This window comes from Furipterus horrens, unplaced genomic scaffold (genome assembly GCF_987537825.1).
Source record: "Furipterus horrens unplaced genomic scaffold, mFurHor1.1.pri manual_scaffold_11, whole genome shotgun sequence".
NCBI classification, from domain to species: domain Eukaryota; kingdom Metazoa; phylum Chordata; class Mammalia; order Chiroptera; family Furipteridae; genus Furipterus; species Furipterus horrens.
This window is the reverse complement of record NW_028327181.1, coordinates 10449482-10469210: the sequence shown is the minus strand read 5'-3', so window position 1 is coordinate 10469210 and position 19729 is coordinate 10449482. Positions and strand designations below refer to the sequence as shown.

The 19729-nt window shown below is 45.6% G+C and overlaps 1 protein-coding gene across 1 annotated transcript in view; it reads left to right on the top strand.

Annotated features, from left to right (window-relative positions):
* Positions 1-1679, top strand: part of SPPL3 (signal peptide peptidase like 3) — a 66670-nt gene extending 64991 nt beyond the window's left edge. The window contains exon 11 of the mRNA XM_090291613.1: positions 1069-1679. Coding sequence (XP_090147739.1) covers positions 1069-1140 — 72 coding nt within the window. The 3' untranslated portion in view covers positions 1141-1679. The remainder of the gene's footprint in view (positions 1-1068) is intronic.
* The last annotated feature ends 18050 nt before the right edge of the window (positions 1680-19729 follow it).

Below are 19729 nucleotides of genomic sequence, written 5' to 3'. Positions count from 1 at the left end.
AGGAAGAAATACAAACTCTAAACGGACTATGAAATACTAGCAATGAAATTGAAGCAGTAGTTTAAAAAAAAAAAAAGAACAACTAACAAATAAAAATCTAGGACCAGAGGACTTCATAGATGAATGCTACCGAACATTCAGAGAAAATTAATGGTTACACATTTCTCCCAAAAAGACACACAGATGGCCAACAGACATGCAAAAAGATGCTCAGCGCCACTCATCATCAGGGAAATGCAAATTGAAACTACAATGAAATACCACCTTGTACCACCACCAGTAACTACCCGAGTGCTGGTGAGGATGTAGAGAAAAGGAAACCCTTGCATTGTACACTGTTGGTGGGAATGTAACTTAGTGCAGCCACTATGCAAAACAGTGGAGATTTCTCAAAGAAGTAAAAATAGAGCTGCCATACGATCTAGCAATTCCACTTCTTTGTATTTATGCAAAGAAAAAGAAAACCCTGACTCAAAAAGATATGTGCACCATTATGTTCATTCTAGCCAGGATATAGAAGTAACATACATGTCCATGAATAGATGAATGGGTAAAGATGTTTTATATCAATATATATAAATCTGTATAATAATGGAATATTACTAAGCAGTAAAAAAGAATAAAATCTTATCATTTGCAACAATAAAGATAAACCTAGAGGGTGTTAAGTGAAATAAGGACAAACACCATATAATCTCACTGATATGTGGATTAGAAATAGGAAATTATAAAAAATTAGAATATTATCTTCCTTATAAGATTTCTACTTTCAAATCCCATTTTACAGATGAGGAAAACAGACACAGAGGTAAATTAACTTGCCTCGGTCATCTGACTCGTAAGTGATAGAGCTTGTACTGGATGGAGTTGGTAAAAGCCCTTCCCTGCTCAAGGGGCCTCAGAGCTTCTAGGGAGGGCTTCAAAGAATGGTGGGTTACTGTTCAATGAGTAAAATTTGAACGTTTGATTCTCAGCGGAAGCAGCCTGAGATGAAGAATCAGAAAGGACTTGTAGATATGGGTGCCTCTTATTGAAACCTATAACTTAGTAAAGTTCCTTCTTTCCCAGGGTGACCTGCGGCGGATGTGGTCTGAGCCATTCCACTCCAAGTCCAGCAGCTCCCGGTTCCTGGAAGTATGATGGACCGCAGAGCGGGACCAGAATGGCCGTCTTAGTCCTTTTCTGTCAACGCCTGGTTTTGTTTCCTCTTAGAGCTGGCTTGGTACTCGGAGCTGTACCTGTTTAAGGAACTGACGAGTGACTGGATTTGCGTTCGCAGGGAGCTTGTTCGCAGGAGCGAGGTGCTGGAGCCCTGCTGGGACCCCGCTCTCCTGCCCTTGCAGAGGGGGAGCGCCTCCTGAAGTGACCGGGCTTCCCCAGCACTCCTTCCTCCCCTGTGTTTCTGGACCTGCCCCAGACTGTCACCTGTGAGGGATGGAGATGTGACTGTTTAAAACTGACAGCAGCAAGGATCGTTCTACATCCCTTTTGAACACTAAAAGGATGAGAGACATTAGCAAACCGAAGCTTCTTCTGGGAACCCTCAAGAACTTTGGGACCAGTTTCCTATGGGGGACTCAGTTTCAGAGACCTGAGACAGAAGCTCTTCTGTCGTTATATTCTTCTTTCCTTTTTTGGATTTATTAAATATTTTCTGTGGTGTGAAGTGACTTATTAAATCCACAGACATTGAGTGACTTCTTAAAACATACGCGTAAGAATTGCTGTAAAGAGTTCATGTCCACCCAGATGTTGTGTTAGCAGTGAACGAGGGCACGGTTTTTATACATACACACACGCACATAGGTATATATGAATAAACGAAACTTAAAACCTGCTAAGATCATGCTGTGTAGCAGCCAGGGGCTTGCTGTAATTGTTAGCATGTAGAGCCGTTTCCTCTGGCTTTCTTGTATATGGATAAGCTGCTGTCTTTCCCTCCACACTGAACATGCAGTTAAAAACCGGTGTAGTATTTGTACTGATATACTCACGGACTTTAGGGGACTCCCATTTGGTTTTGATCAGTATAGCAAATTAGGGATGAAAAGATAAACCTTCTGGCCCTCTTTTTGTTTTTACAGGCTTCTCCCTTGCAGGGTTTTTAGTACTTTTCTTCTTGAACAGATGCATGTATTATAGCAGCAGGTGTCTTTGTGCTTTCTGATCATAGTAATGTACTACTTGTAAATACATTTTTCTATTTTCTATTTTTTTGTATTTTTTTGGCATTTTGTTTCATTGGTGTGCTGTATTTCCCATGCCCTCACTCCTTTAAGAAAAAAAAAAAAAAAAAAAAGGAAAAACACAATCCTGTCCTTGCTCTTGTGATTATAGTCTTGGTTTCCCTGTGGTGACACCTGGGTATTAGGGACAGATGTCAAGTGTCCCTCTGAGATGCGCCTGCATTCCAGGAATTGTGGAAAGAGCAACCTGTCCTGTCCCCTCAGAGTCTGACCGTGTGCTGCGGTCCTTGCCGGAGGGCCAGCGTGCAGCGGTGACCAGTGCGCGTGCTCTCCGCTCGCCCTTGCCGAAGCGGCCCCAGCGGGGGGCGGGGGGCGCCTGTCGGTCCGAGGCGGAGAGATGCCTGGCGTTGGCCTGCACACCTGAGAGCAGAGGCCGGAGAAGGGCCGTGGCCCCGTCTCCCGTCCGCAGGCGACCTGCCTCTGGCTTGACCTGCGCAGGCGACGGGCGCGCTGAGGTTCCGGTTGCTTGAAGGCGCGGTGGGCAGAGCTCACGGGCGGTGCTGTCGCGTTGTCGGGGCTGTGAAGCGGTCAGGATGGTGTGTTCTTCAAATCTCTGTGTCTTCAAATCCTGCTGAGGGCTGTTTTGTTTTTTTGTTGTTTGGTTATTTTTTTTAAATAAATGACTCCTTTCTAGACTTTGTCACCTCATCTTCACTTCTGGTTGTTGGTACCAGAGCTCCCGTCACCTCCTGCCTGCCCTCCTGTACCAGAAAGCGATGGGCAGACCCTGTCTGTCTCCCGGCGGGCCGCCTGCAGCTCCTGCTGTCCACGGAACTCAGCCAGCCTCTGGGTGTGGCGAAGGCCGGCAGTCCACTCGTGTACGCACTGCCTGTCCATGCTGCTGCTTTCTTGCCCTCCAGGGTGCTAAGGGCTGACTGGGGCGGGGTGGGGTGGGGTGGGGGAGTCTTCCAAAGTGACTCCAATTAAAGGCAAGTGGTGATAATGGTTAGAAAGATTATCCTGCAGTTGGTCATTTTAATTTTTTAACTTCTCATACAAAAACTAAATTCCAGACAGAAGTGTAATTTTGTGTTATTCTCACTTCTGTGCAGGTTTGGGGGAGTGTACCCACACCAAGGCTCCTAAAATGTAATTGGGGTTCAAGTTGCTGGTCTTCAAAGTCCCTAAAACTCGGGCAGAGGAACTGCAGACATTCCTTTTGTTTTAAATTACCCGCAGCCGCCAGAATTGCCCCCAATTCTAGAAGCCGCACCCTTTCCTCGGGGTGGGGGCTTCAGTGAAATCACAGGCTCTCCTTACAGTGTCCCCTTCCCACTCCCCCTGCCTGATACCATGCCCTCGTCTTATTTTTCCTGGTTTCTCAGAAACTCTGAGATTGGGATTTCCTATCTGAGAAGCCTCGCGTTAGGCAAGGCACGTTTCCAAAGCTCCAGCGCAGACCCCTTTCCTTCCTCACTGGTCTGCCGTTCTCCGTCCCCTCCGAGTGACTGCCTGTTGGAACTCTTGCTCATAGTGACGTTCTTCTTGCTAATCTGAACGAATGAAGACAGGACAGCAAAGTTCACCCCAAACTGAGCATTTCCGTTACCGCTATTACAGCTTACGCCTTTTCAGGCTAGGGTAGCGCCGCAGCTCCCTGTGTGGGGACAGTTCAGACTAGAACGGGGAGGGCTTGGGGACGATGCTCTATCTGAATTGCTTGGTAGCCTGCTAGCAGCACAGGCCTTGGTTAAACAGGTACGTTACGTTAGCCACAAAAAACACAACAAAAAGACCAGTTGTAAGGGTGGAGGGAAGGGAGTTCTGTTTTGCCAGTAGTGTTAAAAATAGAATCTGCTGTGTCTGCACAGCAGCGCTCACGTTACTGCCACGCAGACCGTGTTGTATGTCGACGTTGGTGTTTGTAAAGCCTGACGGTGTAACGGCCTCGGAAGGTCGAAGTGCTGCGTGTACATGAAGTGCCCCCGTCAGGAGTGTCAGCTGTGCGTTCTCCACGGAAGCAGTGCGGGCGGGGGAAACCGCACGTTCTGCCTCTGGCCTCCCAGGGCCCATGGACCTGGATGACCTCCTCCCTTCGCTAAGTCGCGCTCCTCTGGCAGCTTCCAACAACGGCCTCAGTTCGGGAACAGGGGCTCCAAACACAGGAGTCTGCGCTGATGGGCTGCAAGTCTAGTGATGGAGCCTGGGCCGTTCCCCTCCTCCGGGAGGGACGAGCCAGGTAAGAACTGCTAAGTCTAGAAATTATTTCTGTGCAGTTTGTGGACTGTTTTCTGTTCACAAGATTAACCTCCCGACTTCTCACGTGTGTGGAGCCTCTCCCAGAACAGCACTTTCCCCACTTCTTTTGACCGTCAGCCATCATTTGTTTCCCTCTCAACCTTTCCCATCTATTTGAGGTCCGTCCGTCACGTTTCAGCTTAAGCTACATCAGGCATCGGGTGCTCTAAGCAGCACCCCTGGCCATCCTGGTCCCTGCCCTAGTGCCCTACTGCAGGGGTTGCTTTAGCATGCACAACACGTAGGGAGGGAGAGGTGGCAGTGGTCGCCACACACCAGGTTCCTGGGAGACACATTGAACTCGAATGTTATCCAGACCTTTGTCCCCACAACTCTGGGCCTTGCTGTGACTAGCAGAGCTGGAGTTGCTGTTTCTCAGGAGGGCACGGTTACAAGTGCTCCTTTTTCCTGGACCGTCGGTACAAGACAAGCCCGGTGCCCGTGAAGGACGCAGGCCAGCGTCTAACCGAGCGCACGTGTCTGTAGCTTACACTGCGTGGAGCCTGGCGTTAGCAGGCGCGGTGTAGCAGCGGCCGTGTCAGCGTGCTGTAGAGTTCTTAGACAGTCGAGGTGTTAAAAACTCGTGGCACAAACTCGGCCTCAGTGTCTGCTTCCTTTAATTTGGGTTTTTCCTTGTCAGTTTCTTAAGTTCCAAAAAACCTGTCCCCCGTTGGGTAGACCCTGTAACACTTGCCCGTGGTTTGCAGGTAGACAGTGTCCTGGAATACAGGAGGTTGACAGCTGGCTCCAACCAGCCCCCGCTGAGTTCTGGGATTCCCACCAGACCCAAGACGACAAAGGGACAGGAACTAGGCCTGAGGCTGGGGGTCGGGAAATCGGCCCGGCTGCGGGCTGCTGCCTCGTGAGGATGCGAGGCAGGAAGTGGGTGTCTGGAGGACACAGGCAGAGAGAGGGCAGCGAGGTGGCCGCTTGCCAGCGCTGTAGCCGTGGGGCTCAGGGTGCCAGCTCCCCTGCCCTGCCCGTGGTCTCTTTACCCATCAGCTTTCTAATGAGAGCTCACTCCGTCCACATGGATTTTCTAGGAGGGCAGCATGTGCACCTCGGTTTCAGCCTTGACCGTTGAAGCAGAAACCAGATTGCGGGCACGTGGGCCCTGGCTCTCCCAGGGCTCTGTGAATTGAGAACGCCCTTGCCCCCACTCACCCTACCCTCCTTTCGCCTCCCCCCCTCCTGCCACTGCCCTGGCCCTTCTCACTGCCACTCAGCCTGTGCCATGAGGTGTCACCTAGTGAGTCTCCCTGCTGCCATCTGGCTCTCACTATGGTCTCGGAGCTGTTTATCCCACAGGCCCTGCCTTGTTGATGTGACCTGCAGCTGAGAGGTGGCCTGGGCCGGAGGAATAAGGACTAACATTGGACGCAGGGGTGGGGATGAGGGCGGCTTCGTGGCTTGAACCTGAGCGACCATCAAAACAGACAGAAGATGGAAGAGTTCTGTTTCAGCCAGTAGAGCAGCTAACACTAAAAATTGAAGAGGAGCCTTAAGCATAGAAGTGGTATTTGAAGTCTGGCGGAATATACAGGATGGTCTCATGTGAAGGCATCGGTCAGCACTTGCCCCTCATGGAGCCTCCTGTGACCTTGGGTTAGTGACAGCCCCTCTGAGCCTTAACTTCTTAATCTGGAGTGGGGATAAAGGCGCCTTGTTTAAAATATTAACACATTTCGTACAGGGAAATTTAAATGCCTTTTAGAAATGATGAGAATTCTCGCCACCCGTACGCAATGTGTTAAGTGAATGTTAGGGACTACCAATTCTGCATTGATTGGTCTATCACGTTCCTGTGTGCTCCACACACTACTCACCAGTCTTTGTGTAGCCTGAATACAATTAAGATAATCAGATTTAAGCAGGTGTGCACACGTGCGGCAGTCGACGACCACAGCTTCTATAATGCTTCCAGTTCACCCCCGAGGACCCTGGTTGTTGTCCCATTGCTTAGGGCTGAAGGGGGGGCTGGCACTGGAACCCTAGCCCTGGCTTTCAGAACAAGTGGATCTTCAGACACAGTAGGGTCTTTACCATAAGCTCAGCCAGTCCAGGGTCTTCACATTTTCCTCACACACTTGAAGGACTTGGTACAAAGCGGGGATGAGGGGTGAGCCTGTCTAGCGGTTTCCCATGTCTGCGTGTCCTACGATGTCCCTCCCCGGCCACAGCTCCTCGAGGAAGGACCCAGCCACTGCGCCTCCCCCTGGTCAGGTTTAAGGAGCCCCCTGCCAGAGCCCTGACGGCCTCCTCGCGCCGTTGTTAGCAAGGCAGCTGAGGCCAATCCAGGTTGCTTTGCAGCTGGGCCCAGGCAGAACGTCCAACAGAAGCCTAAGCGACCGCAGTCCATGGCACGGCTGCCCTGGCACTCAGTGGGAATAGGTTCCGCCGAATGGGTCCCTAACAGTTTGCTTGCTTCACGCCGTACTGACCTCTAGCCCAGTCCTACAAACAAGTGATAGCATTTCTTTCTATACGTCTGATTTTTTCCCATGATAAGTGCTACCTCTGCCCTCTTTTATGTCAGCGTGCTCGGAGGCCTGCTGCTGGCTCTGAGGGAAAGGCAGGTGCTGCCCTGTGAAGCAACCCTGTCAGTCATCTGAGGGCCTGTATTAGCAATCTTCAGGTTTTTCTCGAACGCCATTGGATCCACAGACTTAATGGGCCAAACTCCTGGCCTATTTTAAAATAAAGAGCAGTGTCTCAGCCTCTTGGCTCAGACCAGTCCGCCAGGCCAGGCAGAGGGGAAGGGCAGACTCGGGCACGGCATTCTGGGCCAAGGTTGTCACTGGCAATGCGGATTGACAGTGCTTGAGTGACCCTACCCCAAAGGAGCAGAGGATGGCCTGCTAGCTACCAGAAAGGATGGCCCTGGCCTTTGTCCACAGCCCAACCCAACCTTTCCTCTTGATAACGTGGTTGAGGACATGACTGCCAGCCTGAGCAAATTTGAGGAGAACGTGAAGCAAGGGGAAGGAACACAATTCAAAGAGAGCTCAGAGGGCTGGGACAGGAGGTCACATCATGGGGAAATGGATGGAGAGAGCCTCCGCAAGCGATGGCTGGGTGTCAGAAAACCTCACAGGGTGCTGGCTAATGCCATTCTCAGGTCACTGAAGAACTCACCAGGCCCCTGATGTCAACTGGCACGTGGCAGAAGCAGCTCTAAACACTGGCCTGTGACCTTAATTAACCGTTGCACATCCTCCTCATCACAGAATTACAGACAGACCTCACCCTCAGAAAACAAGTAAGTCATTAAACCCTCCACGATGGCTTACTGGCCTGTTAGCACCAAAACATTTTAGGTCCAACCACCGCTCGGAGCAAATAAAGATTGTTGCAACAGCCTCGACCCTGGTCTCCCCAAATCCGGGGGGTACTTCATCCACACTGTGGGCCAGAATGGTGCTTCGCCATCTCAGATTTTATTACCCATTTTGTAGACCACCAGAAAACAAAGTTTCAAGGTCAGCTCGTTGGCCCCAGGTCTTCCTGCCTCCAGAGCCTGAGCTCCTTGCCCAGGTTTTCAGAAGCTGATCACACCCAGGTTTTGTCAACAGGACTCGTTTGCCTTAAACAGACATGAGGGAAGGCAGGTGTAGTCCTTTGGGAAATGGGGACCACCAACCCTGTTGGGAGGCAGAGAAGAGCTGGAGTTTGGCTGCCTGAGCCCCGCACTGACCCCGCCGGGGGTCCAGGGGTGCATGCAGGGACTTTTGTCCCGGCAGCACTGCTGCGGTGGGACTGCTAAGTGAGGCACCGCCTCGCACAGATGAGGACGCAGGGCCCTGCGTGCAGGCCTCCCGGCCAGCCAGGGCCAAACAGACAGACTCTGAGGTACTCGAAGCAACCAGATTTCAGTGTTAAAATTATGAATCCTCCACTGTGGTCTTAAAACAACGGACCATGAAAACAGCGCCTACTGCTGTTCTGCCGATTGCTGTTCTGCTGTCCAGCAATGGTGGACTAAGTCAAACCAACCCACCTGTTAAAAAATATAGATAAAAATGTCTTTTGAAAAGCAATGGAGAGGGTTCTGCTGCTAATGGTGAAGGAACCCCTGGTCACCAACCATTTCACAAGTGACAACTATAAGTTCTCAACAAAATACATATAAACAACTATGTGAAGGTAGTGAAGAACAACCGGATTCCCGAGAAAGCCAAGGGGAGTGACAGCTGGAAGGGAATGGCACCGGGGAGTACCCAGTTTTAGGGCTTTTGCTTGAGGACAGGTGCCATTTGGCACCATATGGAGCACTTAAATGGAAACCTGCAGTCTTACTGACTTCAGTAACCGAAGGGCTCAGAAAGACCTCCAGCACCTGTGATCCCTAAATACACAGGTCTGACTTTAACCAGCTAAAAGAACTAAAGAAATGTCAGCCGCCACCCACCATAGGGAATCAGTTTTAAGTCTGCGTTCAGCCAAGTTAACTGCGTGCAAGAGAACGCGATCCATACTCAAAAGGCAAGTAATAGAAACTGACTTTGAAACGATTCTGATGTTAGAATTGACACTCAACATTTTAAAGTATTACATTATCCCCAGGAATGTAAAGGAAAAATGCTTATAATGAGTGACTAAATGGGAATTGGCATCAGAGAAACAGTAACAAAAAGTACCAAATAAAAACTCTAGAGCTGAAAAATCCAATACCTGATGGGATAATAGCACATTGAAGATGACAGATTAAAAGAATGACTAAGCTTGAAGAACAGAGGGTTATACACCTTCTCTGTAAAGAATCAGTAAATACTTTTAGCCTTCTGGGCCAAAGGTCTCTGTCACAACTCTCCGTCTCTGCCACTGCTGTGCAGGAGCAGATCTAGTCAATGCGGGGGCAGAAGCCCTGAAACAGAGCAATAGACGCCTAATCTGAAGAATGGAGAGAGAGAGAGAAAAGATTGAAAAACTTATCAGAGCCTCGTTGACTTGTGGGACAATATCAAAACAGCCTGACATACGTAACTGTAGTCCCAGAATGAGGAGAGAGAAAGAATTAGGGAGGAAATTATTTTTAGAAAAAGTAATGGCCACCTTCTTCTAAATTTGGGAAAAGTTCAAGAATCACAGCAAAGTGCAAGCAGAATAAATACAAAGGAAACCACACCCAGAAACTTCATAGCCCAACTACTGCAAACTAAAAATAGAAAATCTGGAAAGCAGCAAGATAAAAATGACATGTCACATAGGAGAATGACAACATAATTGTAAGAAATGCTACAGATCTCTCATCAGAGAGCAAAGAGACTAGAAGACAATGTAATGACATCTTTAAAGGTACGAAAGTAAAACATGTCGACCCGGAATTCTACATCCAGTGAAAACAGTCTTCCAACATGGTGAAATATTGCCATTTTCACATAAACTATAATTAAAAGGATTCGTCACCTGCAGACCTGCATGACGAGAATTACTAAAAGCTCTTCAGGCTCAAGGGGCAATGACACCAGATGGGAATTCAGATTCACAGGAAATAAGACAACCAGTACAGGAATTTCAAAATGGTCCCCAGTAATCCTTCCTAGTGTTTATTATGTTCTCTATGCGGTGCCCATCCCTGGCTGGTTTGGCTCAGTGGATTGAGCGTCGGCCTGCGAGCTAAGTGTCGCTGGTTCGATCTTCCAGTCAGGGCACATCAGAGAAGGAAAACTCTGACTCCAAAAAACCTCCGCTGCCTTGCGGCATACCTCTTCAGGGGAAAGGCTAAGGGAGTAAACCCCGACAGAAAATCCGGAGCCGGAGTCCCTAAGGCGGTTCGACGTTGTAGTCAACACCGGCAACTCCTGCAGCGCACCTGAAGCCAAGCTGTATTGACTCTGTCTTTCCCTTGGACCCTTCAGCTGCGAAGAGAGGGGGGGTCTGCTGCATGGGCAACAGCAGACCCTCCATATCACCCCGCCCAGGCTCTGTAGCTTCAGCGTCATCGCAAGATGTCGATTCAACACGGGAGGAGACAGATACCGTGTCACTCCCGAGTCGGACTGCACAACCATTCTCGGCGGTGCAGATAGACTCTTAAGAAGCTACACCATCGTCTCTCGAGACGGACGGCTGCCAACGACGATGCGGTGCCCCCCCCACCATTGTATCAGGAACCGTCTGTGTGGCCACCGGAGTAGGAAGTGGTAGTGTGTGATTTCCGAGGCTGGGTTATAAAAGATATTGCCATCGGTGTGAAATCTTCATAACCTTGGATTATGCGAAGGTCTCTAAGCTATAACACCTAAGGCGCAAGCAACCAGAGGGAAAAAAAATAGGTAACTAGACTTATCAAAATTGAAAGCACTAGTGATTTAAAGGACACAGTCAAGAATGTGAAAAGATAGCCCAAAGAATGGGAGAGAGTATTTGTAAATCATGTATTAGATAAGGGTTTGGTATCTAGAATATATTAATAACTCTGGCAATTCAACAATAATTTACTTATTTAAATAGGCAAAAGATTTGGATATTTTTCCAGAGAAGATATGTAAATGGTCACTGAGCACATGAAAAGATGCTCAGCATTAGTCATCAGGGAAATGTAAATGAAAACCACAGTGAGAGACCACTTCATACCCATTATGACGACTACAATTTTAAACAGGAATTAGGGTTAGTGAGATGTGGAGAAACTGGAACTCTCATACACTGCGAGTAGGGTTACAAAATGGTGCGGCTGCTTTGGAAAAAAGTGAGGCAGAGTTACCACACAGTTCAACAATTCCCCTCCCAGTGAAGAATACAAGAAAATTGAAAATAAATATCCATACAAAAACTTATACACGGGTGTTCACAGCAGCATTTTTCATAATAGTCAAAAACAGAAAGAACCCCAATGTCCATCAGCTGAGAAACCGATGAACAAAATGACTGTCCATCAATGGCATATTAATCAGCCATAGAAGGGAATCCAGTGCGGAGGCATGCAGCAACATGGGGGAGCCTTGAAAACATTATACTCAATGAAAGAGGCCAGACACAAAAGGCCACATGAAATACGATCGCATTTATAATATATAAAATGTCACAAGTAGGCAAATCCACAGACACAAAAAGGAGGTCAATGGTCATCAGAGGCAATGGGCAGGGTACATGGTGGGGGACGGCTAACAGGCACACAGTTTCTTGGGGAATGATGAAAGTATTGGGGAAGTAAGTGATTCCACAACTTGGTGAATATTCTTAAAAACCACTGACCTGTATGTTTTTAAAGGGTGAATTTTTTGATATGTGAATCGTATCTCAATTTACAGAAAAAAAAAAAAAAACATTTCTATCTTAACTTTCCGGATCACTCACAGTGGGGAAGTGAAATGCCATGCCCTGCAGACACTCAAGCTGTCATATGGAAGGGTTAACATGGTGAGAAACGGAGGTCTCCTGCCAGCCAACAGCCAGCATCAAATTGCTGCGATGTGGGAGTTCTTGGAAGCAGAACCCCCAAGTTAAGCCTTCAAATGATGATAGCCCTGGCCAATAGTCTTAACAGAAATCTCATAAGAAATCATAAGCCAGGACCACCCAGCTAAGCCAATTCAGCTGACATACTCACAATACCCAAGTCAATAAAGTTATTGGAGAAAATGAAAAATGCATCTTTTATTTAACAGAAAAAAAACAAATTCTTAGCCAACCCAATGCATATAATGGAATATTATTCAGCCATAAAAAGGAATCAAATTTTGATCCTTGCTACAACATGGATGAAACTTGAGAACATACTAAATGAAATAAGCCTGACAGAAAAGGACAAATAGTGTATGATTTCACTTATATGAGGGGCCTAATATAAGTGAGGGAGGAGCAAGACAGACCCACCTCCTCCTCTTTCCCACGGAAGGGAATTAAGGTCATGCAATGATGTAGCTTGTCATGATTCCTGAAAGATGACACATGATGCAAGTAATAACCAACTGGGACAAAAGCCCAGGGATCCGCCAGCAGCAGTGCGCAGGGAAAGGCAGAGAAGGAAGCAGAAATGCAGGGCTGCTTCTCCCTTCTGGGAGAAGTCAACATCCTATTCCATTTCTGAAGATGAGAAGCTGGAAACACAGGCCTAACTATACTATTTAAAGCTAAAGATAGCAACTGGAAGAATTAAAAATGTCTTAATTTTCCAAATTACCTAGGGGAAGACATTATAGCAAAAGATAAAGAGTAAAGGAAACAAGAAGGAAGCATAAAAAGGGGGGTAGTGTGAAAAAGGTGAAAGTTAAGATCATGAATCTGGTCCTAATGGATGTGGGATAAATTCACTCATTAGAGGAAAAAAATTTATATTTGACCAAAAGGATAAATTCAACCACCTATAAGCAATTCAGACTTCCAAAGTAAGAGCTTGAGGAAAGATATACCAAGAAAATATGCATCATAAGAAAGCAAGAACATTATATTCATACCCAACCAAGCTGAATTTTGGTAAAAAGCATTAAGCACAATGAAAGTTTCATAAAGTTGAGGACCCTAATCCACACTCAGTATTTCATTATCCAACCCAAACTGTAAACCAGTGTTACTTTTAGAGACAGGAATGTGACTCAGGATCAAACGTAGGGACTGTCCATAATTTTGAATGCTTCATGACAATGTTTTCAGTTATTACTTCAATAATTAAAAGTTAAAATATTAAAATCTGACATTGTTATGAATCTTCACTGACAAACATAAAACAATATAAACAAAAATGTAAGACAAAAAACTGATAGAAATAAAAACGTAGTTGAATAACTACACAATTTCTTTCAGTCCTTAACAATGAGGGTGGGGGAAAAAGTGAATAAAGAAAAGCTTTTCCTGCCGAAGATGAATCTGGGGCTCTCCCAACACCACCATCCAGCCAGCCAGCCAAGTCCCTCCACCCCCATGCCCAGTCAGTCCGTCACTGGCTCCTGTTCTTTTAAGTTTGGGGAATCGTTGCTCCCCAAACTTGTGTGGAGAAAAAGAACTGAAAATGTGTCTCGCCAACCTGTTTAATCAACTGAGAGCCCCAGCTGCTGAGCTTTGAAATCCACGGGCCCGGGCACAAGAAACGGGAATCCTGAAGCAGGCTAGCCCCCCTGGGAGACCCAGGACTCCTCTCTAACAGCCAGCCTGGGCTTGAAGACTCCCTCACACCTAGTCATGCATTTATTGGTTGGCTCTTGTATGTGCCCTGAGCAGGGATCGAACTTGCAACCTTGCCCTGTTGAGACAACACTCTGACCAACTAAGCTACTGGCCAGGATTGTGGCATACTATTAAAATGAATAAATAAAGAATGTACTACTGACCATAATTCAATATCATGGATAAACCTCAGAGACGTAATATTGAGTGAAAAAAAATTTGACTCAAGAGAGTTCATACTGAATCGTTATGTTCTATGAACTTTGAATGCAGGCAGAACCAGGAGGATAGAAACGAGAGCAGGGGTTCCCTCGGGGGCTACGGGCCGCTCAGGAGGCGCAGGGGACGCTCGCGGAGCGCTGGAAACGCCTTGTGTTCTCACCTGGGTGCTGCCCGTTCAAGCACAGCCGCCTGGAAAAGCTCGCGCAGCACACACTTCAGACGTGTGGGCCTCGTGGTTACAACTCATCTCTTTTATGGAAAAATAAGGTATCAAGCCCAGAGGGTTTTATTGAGTTCTTTAAAAAAATTATATTGTTAAATAAGCTATTCCAGAGCACATAAAATGTTGGAAATAGCCTAACTTTTCTCCAACGATGGTATAACTCAACACCAGAACAAAATATGAAAACTTTATAGATCAATCATACTTAGGAATACATATGCAAAAATTCTAATTATCAACAGAGCAAAAAGACAACCCACAGAATGGAATATTTACAAACCACATATCTGATAATAGATTAATAGCTAGAATATATAAATAACTCCGACAACTCAATTAAAAAAAAAAAAAAAAAAAAACCCAAGCAAGCAAATTCAAAAATAAGCAAAGGACTTGAATAGAAATTTCTCCAAAGAAAATATACAAATGACCAATAAGCATATGCAAAGATGCTCAACATCCTTAGTCATTAAAGAAATGCAAATCCAAACCATAATGATAAACCACTTCATACCCAACTAGGATGGCTATGATTAAAAACAAACAAACAAAGCAGAAGTAACAAGTGCTGGAGAAGAGGTAGAGAAACTGGAGCCCTCGTGCATTATTGGTAGGAATGTAAAATGGGGTGGTCACTGTGCAGCACTGTATGGCGATTCCTCAAATAGTTAAATACAGAATTACTGTATGACCCAGCAGTTTTACTTCTGGATATATACCCAAAAGAATTGAAAGCTGGGATTCAAACGGATATCTGTACCTCCATTTTCACAGCAGCGTTATTCACAATAGTGAAAAAGTAGAAACAACCCAAAAATCCAACCGACGAGTGAATGAACAAAATATATAATATGTATATAAAGAAATACTATTTAGACCTAAAAAAAGAAGGACGTTCTGAAGCATGCAACAACATGGATGAACCTGAGGCCACTATGCTCAGTGCAATAAGCCAGTCACAGAAGGAGAAATGTTGTATGACTCACTTACAGCAGGTTCCCAGAGGGGTCAGCTTCGCGGAGATGGACCGCGGAATGGTGGTCGTCAGGGCCTAGGGAGAGGGAGGAGTGCAGACTTTCAGTTGGTAAAGAAGCGACAGTTCTGTAGATGGATCAGTGCCATCATTGCCCAGCGACGTCAATGTCCTTCATTACCACTTAACTGTACACTGAAAAGTGGTTAAACTGACCAATTTTATGTCATACACATTCTATACCACTTTTTTTTTAAGGAACATATGTAGACAGGCTGCTATCCCCACAGCAATCTCTCTTCTCTCTCGTGAGGGGAAGTCTTGGGAGGTGGGGGAAGGGGAGGAATCTTTCTGCTAAAGAGTCACAGGTGGTCACTCGGTGAGGAAGGCAGAAACTGAGGTCAAGCCTGCTATTGCGGCTGCAGCTCCTGAGTCTGGTGACATTGCCCTGAGCTCATTTTACCCCTTGCAGCAAACCTCTCCCCTTATTTAAACACTGCAGGGACAATATACACTCCGTCACAGCTTCTGATACCCTCTGGGAGAGGTGGATTCCAAAGCAAAAATAAACAGAAAAAAAGAGAGAGAGACGAGCTGAACCAGCTATGAAAGAGGACCCAGAATTAATGAAACAGATCGAGAACTCAAAATACACATTACAATTGTGCAGGAAGAGATTAGACAGGACAGTTGGCAAATGAAGCGGGGACAGTAGGTTATCGTCCAGAACTAATGGAACATACTGACTGTGGAAAGATACAACAGGTGAAATAAGACAATAGGTGGAATAAACAGTATAATTGTACAACTGCAGGGGGGAAAACAGTAAAATAGGAGGTTCTGATTGAGAAAGTCCTCCACAAGGCCCTGGAAAACAGAGAGATAAAAAATATAAGGAAAAAAAGGTACGATATGGAAGCCAGAAGTTGAATGTCGCCACCCATACAACAGTGTGTGAAACAAAACACCACACGAACAAAAACGCAGTCATTTCAGTAAATAGCATCCAAGAATGTCGTGGAATTACAGCAAGATAAAGACAAAGTTTCACTGCGTGATCAGCAGGCTTGACGCTGAACATCCCACCTCTGGGCACGTTATGGTCAAACTTAAGAGCATCAGAGGTAAAGGGAACAACAGTGTAAAGCTCTTTAGGGGTAAAGAGTTTACCTACAGCGCAGAAGTGAAAAATAGGATCAACCTTCTTGACAGTGACGCCAGAAGCAGGAAGACAAGGATATTCTGGGCTCTCGGAACATTTACCATACAAAGGACCTCAGTGAGACAGTCTTGGAGAAAATAAGGATATAAATCTGTCTTTAACCTCATTCAAAATTGTATTGTGACAGCTGTCATATCAGCATTCATTTTTTAAAAAATCAAAATTGGCAAATTTTTGTGCAACCGCTTTAATATTGAAGATGGAAGAAAATGTGCAACATGTTCGGTTTATTATGCTTTATTATTTCAAGAAAGGTAAAAACACAACTGAAACACAAGGAAAGATCTGTGCAGTGTACGAGGAAGATGGTGTGACTCACTGAATACGTCCAAAGGGGTTTGCGAAGTTTCTTGGTACGGCTGACATTTTGGTCAAGTAATTCTTTGCTGTGGGGCTGACTTGTGCACTGGAAGATGGTTAGCAGCACCCCTGGCCTCTGCCCACTAGAAGCCAATAGCGGGAGTTAGCTGACATGCTCAAAGTATCCAAGTCAATAAAGCTGTTGGTGAAAATGAAAAGTGTGTCTTTAATCAAAAATAAATAAAAATAAAAAGGTGTCTTTTATGGGGAAAAAACGAAATGGACTTTTTAGCCAACCCAAATCTGTGGTGGTTCCCTCTGAGTGAAGGGAGCCCCAGAAAACGGGGCGGAGAGGAAATGCCTCTAACAGCCCTGAGCCAAAACAGTGGGTGTGCTCATGGGTACAAGGGCTTCCTTCGGAGGTGACGAAAATGTTCAGGAACTAGATAACGGTGACAAAAAGAAGAATAAAAACATAAAATTAAAAAGAAACTAGATAGTGATAATGGCTGCCCAACACTGTAAACGTACTAAATGTCACTGAATTGTACTTTTTTCCCAAGAGAAATGGTTAAAATGGCAGTTTGTTACATGCATCTTAACCACAATTTAAAAAACTCAATAATAAAAAAATAGAGGAAAACCGTGTTCATAAAGTTATACTCTTCTAAATAACTGATAAGTCAAAGGAGAAGAGTACAGTGGAATTCAGAAAACTGAGTGATAATGATAAATACAATATATTAAAATTTATGAGATCTAAAGCCACGCTTGGAGGGAAATGTATAACTTTAAATTTATTTATTAGAAAAAAAGCCTGAAAAATCAATGAACAGTCATCCCAGGAAGTTGGAAGAAGAACAGCAAACTGAATCCAAAAAGAAAGAAGGAAATAGAACTTTTAAATAAAATTAATTTAAAGACACAATCCTGGGGATGATTTAATGTGCAGCCTAGTAACTATAATAACGCTGCATCGCACATTTGAAAGTTGCTAAGAGAGTAGAACTTAAAAGTTGTCACAAGACTAAAACCCTGTAACTGTGTATGGCGATGACCTTAACTAGACTTATTTTGGTGTTTATTTCACAATACTATCCCAATAAAGCGAGTCGTGATCTTTTGCTGGTGGAAGGCCTTGCCTTCAATTTGTAAGAACTGCAACACCCGTGAGGCTCCATAAAGGGAGGCGTGATAAAACGAGGTCTGCCCTAGAGTCAAAGACCGAATCGTTATGTTGTACACCTGAAACTAATATAATGCATGTCAGTTTTACCTCAATTTAAAAAATATTAAAACAAAAGCACAGGGTTGAATATCACTGAAGTCAAAAGTTGGTTCTTTTGAAAAACAAAAAATTATTGATAGACTTCGGATTAAGAAAAAGATCAAATACTAATAATGGAAGTCAGAAATACTATCACTGCCAGAAATACGCTGATCAGATCTAATCATGCAAGACACCATCAGACTAACCTAGACTCACCTGATCAGGGCACGTGCCTAGGTTTTGGGCTAAGTCCCCAGTTGGGGGCGTGTGAGAAGCAAACAATCAATGTATCTCTCACACATGGATATTTCCCTCTCTTTCTCCCTCCCTTCCCCTCTCTCTAAAAATAAAGAAAATCTTTTTATAGAAAACATTTTTTAAATTGCTATGAAAAACATTGAGATGATTGGCCAGTTGTCAGCGAGGTCAGGATAAACAGTTTACCACAGGTGAGCTTCGCAGCTTGGGTAACTGTCCTGTTGTGTAAGTGACTGTCCTTGTTTTTTGTTTTGTTTTTGTTTTTAAATTATCAGCATGCTTTATTATGTGGATTGTGTCTTACTATTTCAAGAAAGGAAAAACAACAGAAATACACAAAAAGAATTGTGGAGTGTAGGAGAAGGTGCTGTGACTGACCAAACGTGCCAGAAGTGGTTTACAAAGTTTCTTGGTACTGTTGACATTTTGGTCAAGTAATTGTCTGCTGTGGGGCTGACTTGTGCCCTGGAAGATGTTTAGCAGCACCCCTGGCCTCTACCCTCTAGAACCCAATAGCAGGAGACAGCCAACACCCTCAAAATATCCAAATAAAGTTATTGGTGAAAATGAAAAATGGATCTTTTATTTTACAGAAAACAGCACATGGACTTTTTGGCCAGCCCAATAGGCTGAAAATGTATCTTCTTCCACCTTCGATATTAAAATGGCTGCACAAAAATTCACCAATTTCGATGTTTTTTTAAAACGCACACTGATGTGACAGCTATCACAGTACAATGTAACAAAATTGTTTCGAATGAACTTCAAGACAACTAAGCACCACTAGAGCCATTGTACAGAAAAAAATGTCAGAATTTTTGGCCAACCCAATATTTAGGAAACAAATTCTAAGCACTAGGTGGTTCACTGCTATAAGGGTGTTGTTATTTCCAGGCCCTTCCAGTGCATAGAGCAAGTAAACACACCTAAGCTTTCAAGTCTGATTCAACACCACCAGGTCAGTAAAAGATTTAGTGGGAGGCTCATGAGCTCCTTCTAAGGCTCTATACCAAATATTGTAGTATTTCTAATTTTCCTTAAAGAGCCCCTCCAAAATTGTATAAGCTTCAAGTCTCACAAAAACTCTGTGTACCCCCATACCGGGTGTCCTAACACAGAGCCCTCCTATTTCGCAGTCTTATTTTGTATAACCTGCGTTTTTCCACGATGAAAGCCCTCACTCCCACCCTCACTCTTTCTCAAGGTGATGTGGACAAAAGTTCACCAATCCCTTCTTTTTTCTTCCTGGCACCCCTTTATACAACTGCTCCCTTACCCTCCTCTGGGCCAGAAGGTGTCATGGGGTCACCTGTCAGTGACTCAGGACGTGAAAGACCTTCATCTGCTCCCAGGTGGGGTGGGTCAAACCTGGCTGCCCCTGGGGAGAAGCCCTGAAGCCCACCCAACTCCTTGCACTGTCAGCTTGCACCTGAGCCCAGGGCGGGGACAGGGGCCCACAGGAGCCCCACAGAGGGTGTCAGCAAGGTGCTTACCTGGAGCGGGAGGAGGTGCGGTTCCCCGAGTCTTTGGTCTGCTGGCCTGGCGCCACCAGACCTCCGTAGCCAGGCAGGACGCCGATTCCAACCATGGGGCGTCTCATTAGCAAGAGGATCTCACCTGCGCGCCCCACCCACCCCTGCCAACTCACGGGCACCTGTCTGCCTGCAGGTGG